Consider the following 18758-nt stretch of genomic DNA (forward strand, 5'->3'; position numbering starts at 1 on the left):
GTCTCCTCATATTAACCCGCAGATCTGTCCCTCTTCAACTTCGCAGCTGTAATACCAAAGCCGTGACCAGTTTCACCGCTGTTATTGTCCTGCTCTCAATGGCACTGCTCTCATGTGTCTGATACTGTATATGCTGTCTTTCTTAGACTTTTATATTAAATATGCAAGTCCTAGTCTTTAGTTACAATTAAACAATACTGAATAGACTTCTATAAGTTGTTCTATAAGACATAAACCACTGTGTTGCAGGTGACAATAAAGCCTCCCCTTGTGAAACTGGCAAATCGGAAGGAATGATCTCCTCCATTCCTGTAGGCATGGGATCTGTGAAAGAAATAGCTATGTTGGCCATATTCCATGTCACTGATTTGAAATATTAACACACTAATTCCCCATACAGCCCAGTAAACTCACTTTGTAATAAATAAACACACTGGGCTGAATGTTTTTACTGCAGGTAAACATCAGCACAAAAATATAACAGGTTGTAGCATTGACTTAACAGCTGAGCCTTGTTGGAATGACTATCACCTTCTATCCTTTCTTCTGAAACTGTGCCTTACAGGTGGGGTATTGCAAGTTCAAAATATTTAGCCAAAATGCATTTTGTTGGGCATCTTCAGAATGTTTCACCATGGCATATTACAAAATGAGTATACTTTTTTGACCAGTTGTATCTCAACTGCTAATTATTAAAATAGTACAGGAAATACTAGCATTTGCAAGTTCCTGAGACAGAGCTCTGCTAAGAAGAAAAGCATAAACCAGCATGAGGGGTTGTTCACACCAAATACGTTTTTGGGTGGCTAGCTAGATCAGCTGAAACCAGCTAAGACCAGCAAACCCCCATATGCTGTTTGTTTTTGTTTTTTTTTTTGGGGGGGGGGGGGGGGGTGTTGAGAAAGGGAACAAAGATAGTAGTAGTAATAGTATACTAAGTATGTATAATTTCGATTATGTTCCAATTTAAAACTTGTTAGTGTGAACTTTGTTTTTGCTAGCATTGTTATTATTTTCTATTACTATAAGAAAGAAGTTTAGTGTCATTTAGTGTCAGTTTTGTTTAATGTTAGCAGTATTGCATTGACATCATCTTAAAAGAATGTTATGTTTCTGTCCTCTGTTGCATTGCAGTAAAGCAATTCCATTCTGAGATATCATATTGTGCATATTAAACAACTAATCAGACAATTGCATTAGGTTTCATTTGAGAATTCTAGCTTTCTTGACTTTATAGCTGACTTCCCCTTTCAAGATTTCAACCTGCCATTGTAGCCAGGATGTTGAACTTGCAGTCATCCAGGTAATGTAAAAATGACTTTTCTGCTCCTGGATAAGTATAGGAGCCAGACTTAAAAAATGGTCATTTTGATAAATTTGATGGGTCTTAGCCAAAAACATCTTACTTGATTTGTTAGAAGTATTTACAAATGCCTGAAAATTCATATTTTATTGAAGTGGAATTTTAAAGCTGAAGAGTGTAATTTATGCACCACTAGCAACAACAAACGAAATCGCAAAAACAATGATTGTGTTCAAACAGGTTTCCTGAACACTCCCCATGTCTGCCATTGGACGACTAAATAGATAGTCCCGCCCCAAATGGTTTACTGAAAGCTTTCTCTGCATATTAAGCTGTGGTAGAGTGAAAGTATTGTAACCTTTAAAAAATTATGCATTTTAGCTTTAAAAGTAAAGCAGTTTTTTATATCATGTGCAAATATGTTTTATGCAGAGCCTAATGACTGGACAAATGAAGTAAAATGAGAGTAATTTTCAAATATTCCTTAATCCGTCTAATCAAATCATGTACTATTATTGCATTGATTACTGCAATACAGCTTTAAAATGAACCATCTTCTGGCTAACCTCTTGAATCAGGGACTTACTCTTTGAACAGGTTACACTGCATCCCCAGAGAGGGTTGTAGTTAGAAGTTGAGCTGCAGAAGCCATTACTTACTGGCAGACATTAGATCATAAAACCGCAACAGCCCTGTGCATTTTAACAACACCTTGAAGAGAGTCAGCAGCATGCTTTAGCAGTTTTGTTGGATCAGACTTTCAGTTTTATGAAGCACCAGATCCAGCAAGGTCAATGGCCTTTTATGATTGGTTGGCTGCCTATCCAGTCTCCATGTCTCCATTGGGCATGAAGGCTCTCTGAACCAAATATACTTTACAGGATAACAATCTATTTTCCAATCTCTCCTCCAGGTTATGACTTTGCTGCCGTGTTGGAATGGTTTGCTGAGCGTGTGGATCGCATCATTCTGCTTTTCGACGCCCACAAGCTGGACATCTCGGACGAATTCTCAGAGGTCATCAAGGCTCTCAAGAATCACGAGGACAAGATCCGCGTGGTGCTCAACAAGGCCGACCAGATCGAGACGCAGCAGCTGATGCGTGTCTACGGTGCCCTCATGTGGTCACTGGGAAAGATTGTAAACACGCCCGAGGTGATCCGTGTCTACATTGGCTCGTTCTGGTCGCATCCATTGCTGATCCCGGACAATCGCAAGCTGTTTGAGGCAGAAGAGCAGGACCTGTTCAAGGACATCCAGTCACTGCCACGCAATGCTGCCCTCCGCAAACTCAACGATCTCATCAAGAGAGCTCGCCTCGCTAAGGTAAACTTTGATCATTTTAGCCTTTGAAGTTTGGCAAATAATCTAGATGCCAAATGCCCACACCTAGATACAATAAAAGCACTGTAATATTAGTCTTTAAGACTTTTGTGCTATATTCCAAGTCTACTAAAGACATATGATAGCTTTGTGTGAGGAACGCACAGAATTTAAGTAGTTGTTCACTGAAAATCTTCCCCTCCACCGAAGCTCTAAAATCTCATGTGAATACATTTGAAATATAGCGCATAAGTCGAATGGACTATATTATGTTCTTATGGGTTCTTATCCTCCTGAGACCCAGCATGACTGCTGTGTGCATCTTCCATTTCTCTTTTTGATTCGTAACTAGTAGTAAACAAGCAAAAAATCTAATTCTAGGCAAATAGTTTTCCTAAAAATGTATGTCCACATATGAGGACAGCGAGACTACATTGTGAAATTTTAAATAACACTAAGCTATAGAAAGTCAGATTTATTTCATAAAATTGTTTCTTATTTTCCATTTGTGTTGGTTATCCATGTTTTTGAGACGTTACAGACATTACAACTGATGTTCTGTAAAGCTGAATAAATAATTCTGATTCAAAGTAATGTCCAGCATCATCCAATCACTGCCAACCATGTTAAAATAAAATGTAGCATTATAAAATTCTGAATCTATGTACTGATTACCATTGTCCTATGTCTACCAAACATGTTGAGTGGTCCAAACATCATCTGCAGCCTGAAACTGAACTTTTGGTTGGATTTTAGAATCGAATGCACTTAGCTGCATATAAGCTATAGGATGCTCCCTTGCTCACTATTTAGTGAATTTAGTAAACTCCAGTATGCTGTCTGTCTGCACTGGTCTCAGAACAGTTCAAAATTAACCTTATTTTCATCCTAAATCCATATAAAGCCTCTGAAATCAACATTTGTCAGCTTTGGATGAACCCATACTGTATTGGAATGCATTTACTAATGTTAATGAACAGAATCGTATTGCACAGACATAACAAAATTAAACATAACAAATTGTAAATTAAAATGAAGCTAAATGACCCACAGATGTGTTAGAGCTGAAAATTATTCAAAATAACGATCATGGTTTTTTATACTTTTGAGGAAATGCCAGTGTCCAAAAAAATGTTTTTAAAACGGCATATCAAATGAATCTAGAGATGCTACTCTTAAAAACCAAACAGGTTTCAGTGAAAAAAACATAAAGATATTTCTTACCAGAGGCACTTTTGTTGGCACTGCATCCATAGGAGTGCTTCAAGAAAATCGACAGCATGTTGTTGTCACACGACTCGGTGCGGCAGTAGTTAACCATTTAAATGACAGTCTGGAGTTTTGTGAAGAGTATTCAGTCGGTTTTTATTCATTGAAATTATGCGTTGTGTATAGTGAAGCCAAAATACAACGTCCATGCATGTGAACACGGGGTCGCATGAGGTTATGTTTTTTTTTTTTGGCCCTTTCTGGAAATTAACAGACGTAATCACTAAGAACCTTGTATAGAAAAGAGCTGTGTGAAGATTCACCTTTTGTGTTCCACAGAAAAAATAACATCAAATGGGTTTGGAACGACATGAGGGTGTGTAAATAATGACTGAATGTTTTTGTTTAGGTGATTTATTCTTTTAAGTCCCAAAGCATGGGGTGATTTTTTTCTTTAAATATCAGAACCAAACCACTACTGACACTAGAGGCAGGAAACAGCTGGTTAGCAAATTTTGTTCAAACAAAAACAAGCTCAGTCTTAGCACTTACCAGGGGTGGATCTAGAATTTTTTTGATGGGGTGGCAAGGGAGTGGCATGCAGACTATGAGGGATGGCAACACCAAAGCAAGTGCCCATGCTTGGTTTTAATGGATTAATGTACCAAGATTCATTGCAACAAGTACTAGTTTATTAATTGGAGTCACTATCAAATTACAAATGCCCATGAATTTGCGATACAGTTGCATTTCCACAGGAATCACGCATAGTAACAATTTAGCTACTGATTTGCCAACATTAAAAAAAATCATTTTTTGCATGACAGTAAAAAATAAGTAACAAAATGTCTATCTCCAGAGCACCAAGACATTGTCTATTAAACACATCAACAAATTCTAAATGTTCCTTAGCTTGACATATAGAACTGGCAATCTGAACTAAAAGCATATCCCATGTTATTCTGCTTATAATGTCCTTTAGGCCTATCACCTTTGTAACAGCTGGAATAAGCCATTTGAAAGTGAACATTAACACAAAGTTAGGTCTAAATAAAAATAAACTGTACGGAAAATTGTACTGTTGGGGGCAATGCTGCGAAACTCGTGAATATTAATTATGTTATGCACAGTAAAAGATTCTTTTAAATTATGTTATGTTTTGATAAACAGTCATTCTTAATGACCAATTCAAGCACTGTCAAATAAATATTTCATATAATATGGTAATTTCATCTCTACATCTGCCACTGTCAGTTTTGGGATTATGTTAGTCAGTAGATTAATTCATAGATCAGCACTTTGATTAAAAACATGACTGACTGATCTAGTGGTAACTTTTTGCCTGTAGTTTTTAGTGGTTCAGTGTTCTAATTTGCCCATATATAACTTTTTATTTTAATAAACCAAGATTGCATCTGTACGTCAGTGGATGAGTGTTACAATTTAAAAATAAAATGCAATAAAGATGCGGGGAGACGAGAGTAGCGGAAACACAGACACATTTATTTACAGTTCTGTATATGAAAATAAAGTTCAGACAGCGACAACCACAAACTTTCCACTCCAGCAGCAGTAACCCAGAAAAAAGTGAATGTGCACCTGAGCACCTGTGAACGAGATGACAAAGCTCACGAACACCCGTCTCCCATCACACAACCCAATGGAACACTCAGTTTATATAAGGAGGAAATGCACCGTGCGCAGTGCGCCCCATCAACAATCAGCACCTGGTTACCCCTCACCTGAGAGCGATTAAGGGTAGAGGGAGAGAAAGAGAAAAAGATAACACACGCTCTACATACACACAAACAATACGGCCAAGAAGGCCATCACAATGGTGAATACTTGGAAACAACTGAGAAATTAATTATTTACCTATTTTTTCCATGTATTTCTCCATGTGGTCCCTGTTGTTGTTGTTTAGAAAATAATCTAAAAAAATCTCAACCGGCGAAAGCCCAAACACTGTACATGCGCTGCAGTAGCAAGTACGTGATTGGTCCAATGCTGTGATTGGCTGCTGCTGTAATCAATCACGCGATTGGCTGCTGTGATTGGCCATTGCTGTAATTTGAGTCTGGTATGGGTCCGTGTAGTCATTTGTGCATTCGATGAGAGTTGAGGCAGTTCGACATGAATAAAACCCTACACAATTACAACATCAACTATAATGTACATACATTTATATTTAATACATTTGGATACTTATTGTGGGGTGGCAATGCTTTTTCTTAGGGTGGCATTTGCCACTCTTTGCCACCCCAGTAGATCCGCCCCTGGCACTTGCACATTTATATGTTAATGTTCAAAAGGAGACGATTTAGTTGTGTGATTCAGAATAACATTTAATGTCTCTGTTTCTCCATTTATTCAGTTTACATTCAGCTAATGTTTTTGGCATTGTGTTATGTTTTTTGATGTGGTCCAGCATATAGTTCAGTGTAGAAGTAATAGCAGTGTGTTCATGTATTGTTTGTGTTTATGAGGCTGTTGTGTGTCTGATCTATTCACAAGCCTTTGCTCGGTAATGAGGCCATTTTCTAAACTGCACAATGTGCTGCTGTGGCTCTGACCCTGATTTTTGGCTACATTTTTTATCTAAACTGAACTGAAAGTCATCGACTCCCCTTGGGATTAGATGGTAAATACCATCACACTTTGATATACAGTGGCCCCAAAATATCAGTATGTGGACACTTTAGTCGCAGTTAAATGCATAAATGTACATTCACACTTTTCAAGCAAAACATTTAGCATAAAAGACGTTTGTTAGGTTTTAAATGATAAAATAATACAGTAGATAAACTGTTCAAACGGGAGAGAAAAAGTATACGGACAGTTTCTGGCAAACTTGGATTCATAGTTAATGTTATGAACTACACATGTGATTACTTTTTAGGCCCACTATATGCCATAGTATACAGAGAGGGATGGCGCAGCGGATGGCAGCCTCGGTTTGGAGCACTCCTATTGTTTTGTTGTTTTTATTTGTTTGTCCTGTGTTTAGTCATCTTTTTCCAGTCAGTTTTACCAGAGACAAACTGCTGAACATTCGACAGCTTATACCAGACAGTCTTTTCCCGGTTTTTGAATATTCAGATGTTTTGCTAGAAATTATAGTTGGAGGCACGGCTTTGTTGTTCAGGAGACGCAGGCGAGAAAGATGAGCTGGTGCGCTGGTCAAACTCTGTCAGCGGGTCTTTCTAACAACGCTGCCGAGCATTCATCTTGCAAATCTCCGCTCTCTTCCTAACAAAATGGACAAACTACATCTCCTCACCCGCACAAACAAGGACTTTTCAACCTGGCTGAGTAAAGCCATTCCGGAGAGCGCATTACAACTGCTGGGCTTCCAGCTGTTTAGAGCGGATCGCATCGCGGAGTTAATGGGGAAAACGAGAGGTGGTGGAACATGCTTTTACATCAATGAAAGTTGGTGTACAGATGTAACAACATTAAAGAGGATGTGCTGTCCTAATTTGGAAGCGCTCTTTATTAACTGTAAGCCTTTCTACTCGCCGTGGGAGTTTTCCTCGTTCTTCCTCGGGAGTGTGTATATCGCGCCAAATGCGTGTTTGAATGCAGCGCTGCAACAGCTGGCTGATCAAATCACAGACATGGAACAACAATACCCGGACTCAGTTATTATTATTCTTGGGGATTTTAACAAAGCAAATCTCACACGTGAACTGCCCAAATACATACAGCACATTACATGCCCCACCAGAGACAAGAACATACTGGATCATTGCTACACAACAATAAAGGATGCATATCGCTCTGTCCCTAGAGCAGCTTTGGGACTCTCTGATCACTGTCTGGTTCATCTTCTTCCAAATTACAGGCAGAAATTAAAAATTGATGGACCAATGAAGCAGAGCGGTAACAACAACCCTGCGTCGATTGCACGGATTGGAGTGTTTCTGAGGCTGCAGCCACAGACCTGGACGAGCTCACAGATACTGTTACATCATATATCAGTTTCTGTGAGGATATGTGCATTCCTACTAGGACTTATTTAAAGTTCAACAACGACAGACCGTGGTTTACAGCAGAGCTCAGGCAGCTTTGTCAGGCCAAAGAGGATGCTTACAGAGGTGGGGATAAAGTCTTGTACACTCAGGCCAGGAACACACTGAACAAGGAAATCAGAGTGGCTAAAAGAAGATACTATGAGAAGCTGAAAAACAAGTTCTCAGCTAACGACCCTGCATCAGTGTGGAGTGGCATGAAACAACTCACAAATTACAGGACTCCTACTCCCAACCCTGTGGTGGCCCAATCTCACACCCCACACCCACTCTGATCTTCACTTCACACAAACACCAACACCTCCTGCAACCCCCCTCCTCCCCCCTCCTGCTACTCAACCTGCACTTAAGATCTGTGAAGATGATGTGAGCCGCACCTTTCGGAAACAAAAGACGAGGAAAGCTTCAGGCCCAGATGGCATCTCACCAGCATGTCTTCAATCCCGTGCTAACCAGCTGGCCCCCATCTTCACACAGATCTTCAATAGAAGATCCCAAAGAAACCAAAAATCACAGGACTTAATGAGTACAGAACTGTCGCCCTGACGTCTGTGGTCATGAAATCATTTGAGAGACTGGTGTTGGCCCGCCAGAAGAACATCACTGGACCCTTTCAAGGTCCCCTTCAATTTGCTTATCGAGCAAACAGGTCTGTGGATGATGCAGTCAACATGGGATTGCATCATATCCTGCAACATCTGGACAGACCAGGGACATATGCAAGGATCCTTTTTGTGGACTTCAGTTCGGCTTTCAACACCATCATCCAAGCTATACTCCAGAATAAATTACACCAACTCTCTGTTCCCATGTCTATCTGTCAGTGGATTACCAGCTTTCTGACGGACAGACAGCAGCTTGTGAGACAGGGGAAACTCACTTCCAGCACCTGTACAATCAGCACTGGTGCCCCCCAGGGCTGTGTGCTCTCCCCACTACTCTTCTCCCTCTACACCAATGACTGCATCGCCAAGGTCCCCTCTGTCAAGCTCCTGAAGTTTGCAGACGACACCACTGTCACCGGCCTCATCCGAGATGATGTAGAGTCTGCATACAGAAGGGAGGTTAAACAGCTGGCTGTCTGGTGCAATCAAAACAACATTGAGCTGAACACGCTCAAAATGGCGGAGATGATTGTGGACTTTAGGAGGAACACCCCAACACTGACCCCCCTCACCATTCTAAACAGCGCTGTGGCAGCAGTGGAGTCATTCAAGTTCCTGGGCACTACCATCTTACAGGACCTGAAATGGGAGACACACATTGACTCCATTGTGAAAAAGGCCCAGCAGAGGTTGTACTTCCTTTGCCAGCTGAGGAAGTTCTGCTCAGCGGTCATTGAGTCTGTCCTCTGCACTTCAATAACTGTCTGGTTTGGTTCAGCTACGAAATAAGACATCAGAAGACTACAAAGGACAATTCGGACTGCTGAGAGGATTATTGGTTGCCCCCTGGCCCCTCTTCAAGAACTATACACTTCCAGAGTGAGGAAAAAGGCTGGAAAAATCACTCTGGACCCCACTCACCCTGCCCACTACCTTTTTGAACTGTTGCCTTCTGGCCAACGCTTCAGAGCTCTGAGCACCAGAACTGTCAGGCACAGGAACAGTTTTTTCCCTCAGGCTATCCGTCTCATGATCAGTTAAATTGCCCCACTGAGCAATACACAGTTTATTCTTTTTTTATATTTATCCAACACATCCAACCTCTTCTGCCATTTCATTCCAATGTGAAAAAAACATTTGCACTATACATAACAGATTTGTATTTGCACTGCACATAACAGATAACAGATTTGTATTAGATTGCACTACGTATGTGTATGTGTGTATGTGTGTGTCTGTGTGTGTATGTACATATGTGTATAACTATTTTTTATTTTTTATTATTATCTGTGTCTTGCTGCTGTTTTTGAATTGTTTTTGTATTGTTGTACACTGGAAGCTCCTGTCGCCAAGACAAATTCCTTGTATGTGTAAGCATACTTGGCAATAAATCTGATTCTGATTCTGATTCATAGTACTGAATGTTTACCATAGTCATATTACCATAGTATTTACATGGTAACTTAAAGGATACCATACTATATCCATATCCAGAAAGCCATTATATTACTTTACCATGGTACCATGTACAAAAATCATGTTAGTATCATGGTACCTTTTGTCACTTTTGTTGTAAGAATGTATCCTTCTATGCTGAATGAGTGTTTTTGTTGAATCGACCCTCTATTAAATCTACATTAAACATGAATTAAATAAATTAAAAATGAGAGTTATGGAAGATACAAATTTAGCTGCATCATAATGACTTGACTAGAAAATGGAAAGAAAGTCCTTGACTTTGACTCAGGGGTCAGATGATTAGTGAGGATTGTTGGACGTGCTGAAATAATCGGAGATCATGAGTCATGATGTCCCTTCCCATAAAGGCACAGTTAACAATGTCCTTCACAGTAATGGGGACTGTGTCTTCAGACAAAGTGGACAAGGCCTATAAAATCTAATAGCCTTAAATGGTTTAAGATTAAGTGTGTATTTGTTTGGATTTTAAAATACTGGAAGACAGGGGGGAGTATTTGGGAAACCTGTTTGAAAGCAGTTACTGTTTTTGGAATTCCATTTTAATGGTGCTGATGCAAGAATGACCCTCTTCACCTTAACAACATAGGAACCAACTGGACAATCTAAGAAATGATCGAAGCAAATAGAACAGCTTTTCTTGTCTTTTGTCCACAGGTGTAAGTCCCATTGCCAGCCAGATTCCACACTATAATGCTGTTTTTCAACAGCAGTCCTCCACTTGTATATAAAAAAGAGCACCAACTTAGGTAGTCAAACATAAAACTCTCTGATGTCAGTTTTTTTTTATTATCCCCATCGGTATGGATGTTGCTTAAAACAGATGGGCTGTAGCAAAGAGACCCCTCTCTGGCAGAGGAAACATTGGGGGCTGTTGGTACTGGTCACTTGTCAAACTCAAAATAAAACTCCAGATCCAGCTGGTTCCATTAAAAAATAACATTTGGTTTGTCTCTGACCTCTCGCTGTCCCTCACCCTGATCACAGAGATGTGCTTCCCTGCCTGTCATCATTTTTTACAGTCATCTTTCCTTCCACCCTGGGACTGGGCCCCTCTGCTGTAGATGACGACTAATTTTATAGCTTGTGTAGTCTTGCTACCATTCAGCTTTGTATTGAATGTTTTGATATATACTGTATGTTTGTGCTGAATTCAGTAGTCTTGAGCTGTATCTTTTTATATTCCATATCACAATCTATTGTAGACTAAAAAAAATCACATTTGGGTGAATCTCACAAAGCCTGTCAAGAACATGCCTATGTCATATGTCACCTCAAAAGGAAATAAAACAGTCATAAAGAAAATATGCCTGTTTTAAGGATCATTAAGGTTTTTTTAATGACAATTAACCATATTTCCCCCTTCCTTAATTCTCATTACTGTAATGGGAATAAATCTCATTCTCATTACTGTAATGCAAAAATATAGGTAAAATATATTAATATAAAGAATTAATATAAAGATTTATTATTTCACTTGTAAAGTACTTTCACATCATGATTTTATTTGGGTCATTGACAAATAAGGATGTCCAAGTTGCTAAACATTCTTGCTAGAAATCTTTTAAGAATCAAGCTTAAAACACGTGTTCGTAGAACTATAATCTTTGTGTCCATGTTGGTTACATAATTTTTGAAAACATTTATGAAACAATTCAAGGTAAAAAATATTTTTTGAGCTTGTTTTCTTGGGGTTACTCCATATGACCTGAACAAAATCCTTTTTATTTATTTTTTTATTTTTTAATTCACATTAAAACTTGTTTTTTTGTTTTTTTGGTGGGGTTGGGGGGGGTCATGACAACAAAATGTTAACCTTCTTTGGTTTGGTGGACAAAATTTGTTATTTGTTCCACTGCTTATTGTTTTTTATTTTTTATTTAGAAGAAGAAGAAATAATAGTCAAATATTATTCTGCACTTCTCATGCGAACACTTCTTTTTTCAGGAAAAAAAATATTCAGCTTTTAATGAGACTTTGATTTTTGACTTTTTGATATATATTATTTTTTAATGTCTCCTGATGGTTATACCACATGATTTTCTTTACATTAAGCCCCAGAAAAAAAAAAGAAAAAAAATTAAAATGACTGAACTCAGTAATTGAAAACATGTTCATCATAGAAGAGGTGTATTCAAGTAATTGTTTTGTGTGAACTGCATTATTAATGTATTTTTAATACATTAGTTACTTAATAGATATGGGGAAAAATGTGCATCACTTTATTGACCCATTTGCTGTGACATTAAATCATGCTGATTTAAAAAATAAAATAAATAGTGTCCAGATAGGATGATTATTACTGTAAAGATTCTCACCTTAGTACATTAAAACAGTATTTTGTCTAAATGTCATGAAAATACTGTCACAATGCATAAAATCTTAATGATCTTAAAAATAGGTTGCATTTTATTTATGTTAAATATATTGTAATATAGCTTAACTATAAGAACTTATCATTGTTAGTATTATTCCTTTTTGATTTCAGGGTGAAATATGATCTGGACATGTTGTTTGTGGGATTCACCCTGTGAATCTGATTATTTGTTTTCTCTACAAACTTACAAGGAACTTTGTTTTTCTACTCTCACAGGTTCATGCATACATCATTAGCTCATTGAAGAAAGACATGCCCACAGTCTTTGGGAAAGATAACAAAAAGAAGGAGCTGATTAACAGCCTGGGAGAAATCTACAGCCGCATTGAGAGAGAACACCAGATTTCCCCGGGAGACTTTCCCAATCTGAAGAAAATGCAGGTATGGTCAATTTAACACATGAACATAAATTCATATTCAAGAATGTGGTTTCACTTTGACTATAAATCAGATTACAATGACTTTTAAAGGGTCTTTCTCTGCAATCACTGGAGATTTTTCAGTACGCATTGAAAATCAGCATCAGTTGTCCTACACTGCTTCATGCAAGAAGTCTATACAACACATTTTCCCAACACAAGCTATTTCTGTTTCCTCTGAATCCATCTTGTCTTTAAATCAACTGGTCATGTGGATTTTGTTTCCACAAGATAACTTTTCTACCACTCATCCTTGGCTGTTTGTCTGATTTGTATAAAATTTGGAATGTATCATCTAGAGATGCTCCTAACAAAAAGTCATCAAAACAAATTATTTATTTGATCGTTCAGAAGATATAAGCCAATACGTTTTTGGGTGTGGCCCATATTGACTAACTGGGCTGTATCTTGTGAGTGCTATATCCAAGCATAACAAAACTTAGTGCACATGGACAACAGAACTTTTTGAGGCCACTTGCCAAAATCCCAATTGTGCAACTGTGTTCAAAGCTGTTGGAATTCGACACCAAAACAACTGTCCACAGGATCTATTCTGTCAAATTTGCTTGTTTTGGTCATGTTCTCTTCACATTCCGATAATTTCCATTTGTGGCTAAATTTTATTATATTTTCTTTGGAAAATCAGCTGTCTTAGGCTTTGTTCATACTGCACATAAACCTTATTTGTTTTTCAAATCAGATCTGTTTGCATTGTTATATTGCAAGTGATGAAATCTGATCTGTTTGTTCAAAAAGTTTTGACAATATCTGGTGTATCTACATCAATTGCTGTAGTAATGACGTAAGTGTCAGCATGATGCAAAGAAACTTTTTCATACAACAACTGAGAGTAGCTATCAACATGGAAAGAGAGGACGGAATACTGGAAATTTCAGCTATCATGACATCTCACTGTGATGGTGAACTTATGAGGTGTAGGCCTATAGGAGAACCTAAGCAACAGAGGCATTTCATGCATTCATATCCCAAAACTGCTGACTTGTTCACTCATTCACTATATAGTGAATGACACAATTTACTATGAGGAAAAAGCTAGCCGAAGTGTATTCATTCATAACTCCAAATAATATTGCACACCTTGTACATTCCATACAAACCAAATCCCAAATGATGGGAAAAAAACAACTTAAAATCACTTTACATCCTACAATTGTTTTTTCTTGCTTTCTTTCCTACTGTACAGGAGCAGCTTCAGGCACATGACCTGAACAAGTTCCAACCTTTGAAGATGAAGCTACTGGACAACGTTGATGACATGCTGGCCCACGACATCGCCCAACTCATGGTGCTGGTGCGGCAAGAGGAGACCCAGCGCCCCAAACAGGTGGTGAAGGGCGGTGCCTTTGAGGGCACCATGAATGGGCCATTTGGTCACGGCTATGGCGAGGGAGCCGGCGAGGGCATTGACGAAGTGGAGTGGGTGGTGGCTCGTGACAAACCCATGTACGATGAAATCTTCTACACTCTTTCGCCCGTCAACGGCAAAGTAACTGGTGCCAATGCCAAGAAGGAGATGGTAAAGTCCAAGCTGCCAAACACTGTGCTGGGTAAGATTTGGAAGCTGGCTGACATTGATAAAGATGGAATGCTTGATGATGAGGAGTTTGCCTTGGCTAACCATCTCATCAAGGTCAAACTAGAAGGTCATGAGCTTCCAAGTGAACTCCCATCTCATCTTGTTCCACCTTCCAAGAGAAAAGTTCCAGAGTAACATACATCATGATTGACGTGGTTCGGAATTGGGATTTATTTTTTGGAAAAGCAGATGTTGTGAATTCGGGCTGCAATTCATTTCTTGTGGAATGGAAGATGGCTGGACAACTTTTCTTCTTATCATACTGTATACAGTAGAAGAAAAGCAGTGACTCTTCTGAAATATGTGATTATGTTGTAGTAGAAAGAATGGATTTAATATGATCCACCAACAAACTGTATATGTTTTTTATTTAGTTTTGTTTTATTAATTAATTTTTATGAACAAATCATGTTGTCTGCAGTGATAAAAATCATTGATGACTTGCACATTTTTATGGCACAATTTCACATGCTTACAATGGTATTTCGCTCATCTGTTCAGCTATTATCACTCTAAAGCCAGATCATTCGTCCATCTATTTTATTTCTGTTCAATTAAAACTTCTGTCTCAGAAGAGAGGAGATATTAATTAAAACAGGAAGAAAATGTCAACCTTAGGCCTGTTTCACACATTTTGTGTCTGCAGTACGTAAGCAGATATAACAATTTCAGTGCTGAGCCTATTTTTGCTGTGCGTTGCATGCTGATTTTGGTAAAAATATGGTAATAATGCACTGTAAACCTATTTATCAACACTGTCTTTTGCAATCTAGGGGTTTATAAAGCAACATAAAATAGCCAGGCTTCCCATGGTCATGGAAAACTTGGAAATATCAGGGAATTTAAGAATTGTGATTTCCAGGTCTGGAAAACTCATGAAAATGAATAAAATATTTTAAAGTCATGAAACAAAAATGGAAACTTATAATAGCAAATATATGTTTTTATTCTAGTTATGCTGAGCTCTAAAATATTTAATAGACTATAAATTGCTCTTTTGAGTGCAATCGCCATCATCCAGTAATCAAAACAACTGGAAAAGTCATGGAAATTCATCGGTCAAACTTTATATTCATTACACCTGACTGAATCCAGACGATTTAAGCAGTTAATAGCTTCACTTTAGGGTTTGGGTTCCGCCTACAGTAAATTAATTACCATTGGAATTTAATTGTGATTCCCCCTCCTCATGTAAATTAGATTTTATAATGATTATACAATTTTGAAATAGTATGTAATGGCCCAATCTATGGCTGAACGATTTAGACAAAAAAATCTAATTGCAATTATTTAAAAAAATATTGCAATTGTGATTATTATGAAAAATATTGCGATTTGAAGCATGATATGATAAACATAAAAAAATTCCTTTTCACCTAAATTAAATCATGTTTTGCATGTAATAAATCATATCAAGGGTGTAGTCCTCTTAAAAAAGAACGAAACTACATAAATAAATAAAACAGAGAAAATGTATAATCTGCACTTTCACATTGCACCTGTCAACAGTGTACCTTTTTTGTCCGCTTTGTGAAAGGGTCTCAGTCCACTTGTCATCATAATTTTTTTGGAACCCAGTCGCCTTTATTATATTATCAATATTATATAATGTTATATAAATAATAATTATATATTATTGTAATATAATACTGAATAATAATAATTAATATTATTATTATTGGTAGAAATGGAAAATAAAAATATATTTCTGTAAAAATGTCTCAACTTAAAAAAAAAGCTTAATAATAATAATTTGTTTAAGTTAAGAAAGTATTACAGAAAAATATTATTGTATAATAATAATAATAATAATGCCCTCATCTTCCCTTCTTTCCACAAAAACATGGTGTAGGGTAATTGGAATTATGCAAATGTGAAATAAAAGTGAATCTGGAGTGGTTTGAATATAATACTCTCAGCCTACGTAAGCACACCGAACCTATCACGCAGTGCAATCTGTCCCACAGGGCACCAGAAAAACAGCAAAGAAAGCTCTGAACATTCTGAGCTTCGTGCGTGCTCAGGGTATGTATAATACATACTGTCCTTGTTTACAGGCATTTAAGATTTAGGAAACACTAGAGACAGAACAGATCTGCGCACATAAACGCAGCACAGTGGGCAGCCCGTTCAGACTATTTAATTAAATCGCAGCCCTAGTGGTTTGATAATCGCACTAGGTCATAACCAGATTTCAATTTTATTTTGATTAATCAGTCAGCCATATCCCAGTCCCAATGACCTAATATCCCAGTATTTTATAATTTATTGCTGTTATCATATTACTCAATGTGGTAACCCAGATGTCACTGTATTTTCTATATAGAGCTGCAATTCTATTACACAAATGTTCAAAAACGCTCAACACGTGCCTGCTGTTGCAGTTATGCTGCTGCTACGCTTACATGCTGCAGATACGAGACGTGTGAAATAAGCCTTATTCTGAATCTTTGTATCAGTAGTTATTCTAAGTGCACAACTGATCAAATGTAACAATTAAAGCAAAATGTATTTTATAAGTGGGTGTAACTGTTATTCTCTTCTTGTTAAGGCGGCATTTTAATGAATGCGAGTCCTTTCTAGCCTGACCAAGAGACTGTTAAAACTGTATAGACGCCTTGTATGAAGACTCAATGTTTAGTGTTTTGATGGACCTGTAGAGCTAGTATCCTTGTTAATAGTATATTGTATATGTTATATTGCCTAAAATATCGAAACTAACTTGGGTTATAATCAGAGTGCGTAAAGAATTCCGATTTGATTTCCACAAAAAAACAAAATGATGCTGCTGTACAGCTTTTACACCCAATTTAAGTGATATCCATGCAGATGAGCTTGGCTGAGCATTTCCATGCTCACGCACTCTGTGCATTATCATTGAAAAAGCAGCGGCTTAGGATCTAAATATGTATTTAGTCATATTATGCTATTACACTTTCCCTAATAGTAATCATTTAAGCATTTAAAGATTTTCTGAACTCTTTAGCTCTGTATCCACCTCTTGACAAGCAGTTATCTAGAGCTGTTGCAGTTTCTTAAGCAGATTTTTTTGGATTTTGAGGGGAATTTATGGGGTTTTATGCACTGAAGTTTGACCTAAATGGTCCTTAAATCTGATCTGCTTTGATTTTAATAACCATTTACTTATGTGAAGTATCTCAACTGATCCTGGTTAGTACACAGTTGGGACAACTCAACAGTTGACTTAGTCAGCAGAATTCTGTTTGCAAGGTATGTAACAAACTACATTGTAAAAACTGGTAACCTGCCATTGTTACCTTAAGGTCTTTCTGCCTGATCTAACACTTAAAATTAGTTTTGTTGGTGTAACCTAATATATTCAGCTTGAATGAGTGATGCTTAATAATATTTTTGAGTTGAATAAAACCAGCTAATTTAGATGTTACCACATGAAGCAAATTTTTAGGTTAACAATTTTTACAGTGTGACTGTATCAATTAAATGAAGAATTATTTATGATAATGAGCTTTCCCCGCCACAACCTAGCAGGGCTTGTAATAATCATAAGCAGAAGAATTGAGCCTATAAGCTGCCTTGGTGCCTTTGGACACACCCACCTCAATCAGAGTTTTGATGTGACATTAGAGATGTTCAAAACACATTGTTATATTCTGCAATGTCATTTCCTGCTAGTAAAATAAACAATAACATTCTTCAAAGACTTTCATTAATGCTTAAGTTGTAGTCTCAAATGAAATATTCCAACTTTGCTCATAAATTGCACATGAGATTTTCCCTCTGTTTGCCATAATGTAGAGTTGTACATTTGTGTGTTTGACCAAGTATGTAGCTATATATACATGTATGTGGGTGCAATATGATTTGCAAATGTATTGTGAATTAGCTTGTGTTTGTGTGCTTGTGCAAAGCTCAGATGCTCTGTTGTGCGTTATGTGTTTTAACCAGTGAGGACAAACTATGTGAAACACTACTGTTCAGGGAGGTGGACATTATTCAACTAAATAAAGATCTAACTCATTTAAAGGGTCCCTTTGTATTGTGGTTTTTTAACTTGAGTTCTGTTACATGTTTACTTAATTCAGTCCATATGGGAATAATGTGTGTGGAGCTCCATGCTATTTTGCCTTATGATTCTTCATTCAGCTAAATTAAATGTATCTTTTTGTCTTTGAGCCAGAATGTGTATTAATGAATTTTTATAGAAATGTATTTCACGAGTTCAGTGGTTAATACATTCCTGGAGCGCATTAAGGTAAACAGAGTCGGCATGCTATCCATAACGGAGGGGCTCGAAAACAGGACTGGGCTTGAGCTCTGAGACTTCTCTCATAATTTACTCACTTTCATGCCATCCCAGATGTGTATGACTTTTTTTCTTTTCTGAACACAAACGAAGATTTTTAGAAGACTATTTCGGTTCTGTAGGTCCATACAAT

At 37.6% G+C, this 18758-nt stretch overlaps 1 protein-coding gene across 1 annotated transcript in view; it reads left to right on the forward strand.

Annotated features, from left to right (window-relative positions):
* LOC127410102 (EH domain-containing protein 3-like) overlaps nt 1-18342 on the forward strand; it is a 40892-nt gene extending 22550 nt beyond the window's left edge. Inside the window, exons 4-6 of the mRNA XM_051645164.1 lie at nt 2217-2629; nt 12541-12705; nt 13948-18342. Of these exons, the coding sequence (XP_051501124.1) occupies nt 2217-2629; nt 12541-12705; nt 13948-14475 (1106 nt within the window). The 3' untranslated portion in view covers nt 14476-18342. The remainder of the gene's footprint in view (nt 1-2216; nt 2630-12540; nt 12706-13947) is intronic.
* Nucleotides 18343-18758: the final 416 nt, after the last annotated feature.

This window comes from Myxocyprinus asiaticus, chromosome 19 (genome assembly GCF_019703515.2).
Source record: "Myxocyprinus asiaticus isolate MX2 ecotype Aquarium Trade chromosome 19, UBuf_Myxa_2, whole genome shotgun sequence".
Lineage (NCBI taxonomy): Eukaryota > Metazoa > Chordata > Actinopteri > Cypriniformes > Catostomidae > Myxocyprinus > Myxocyprinus asiaticus.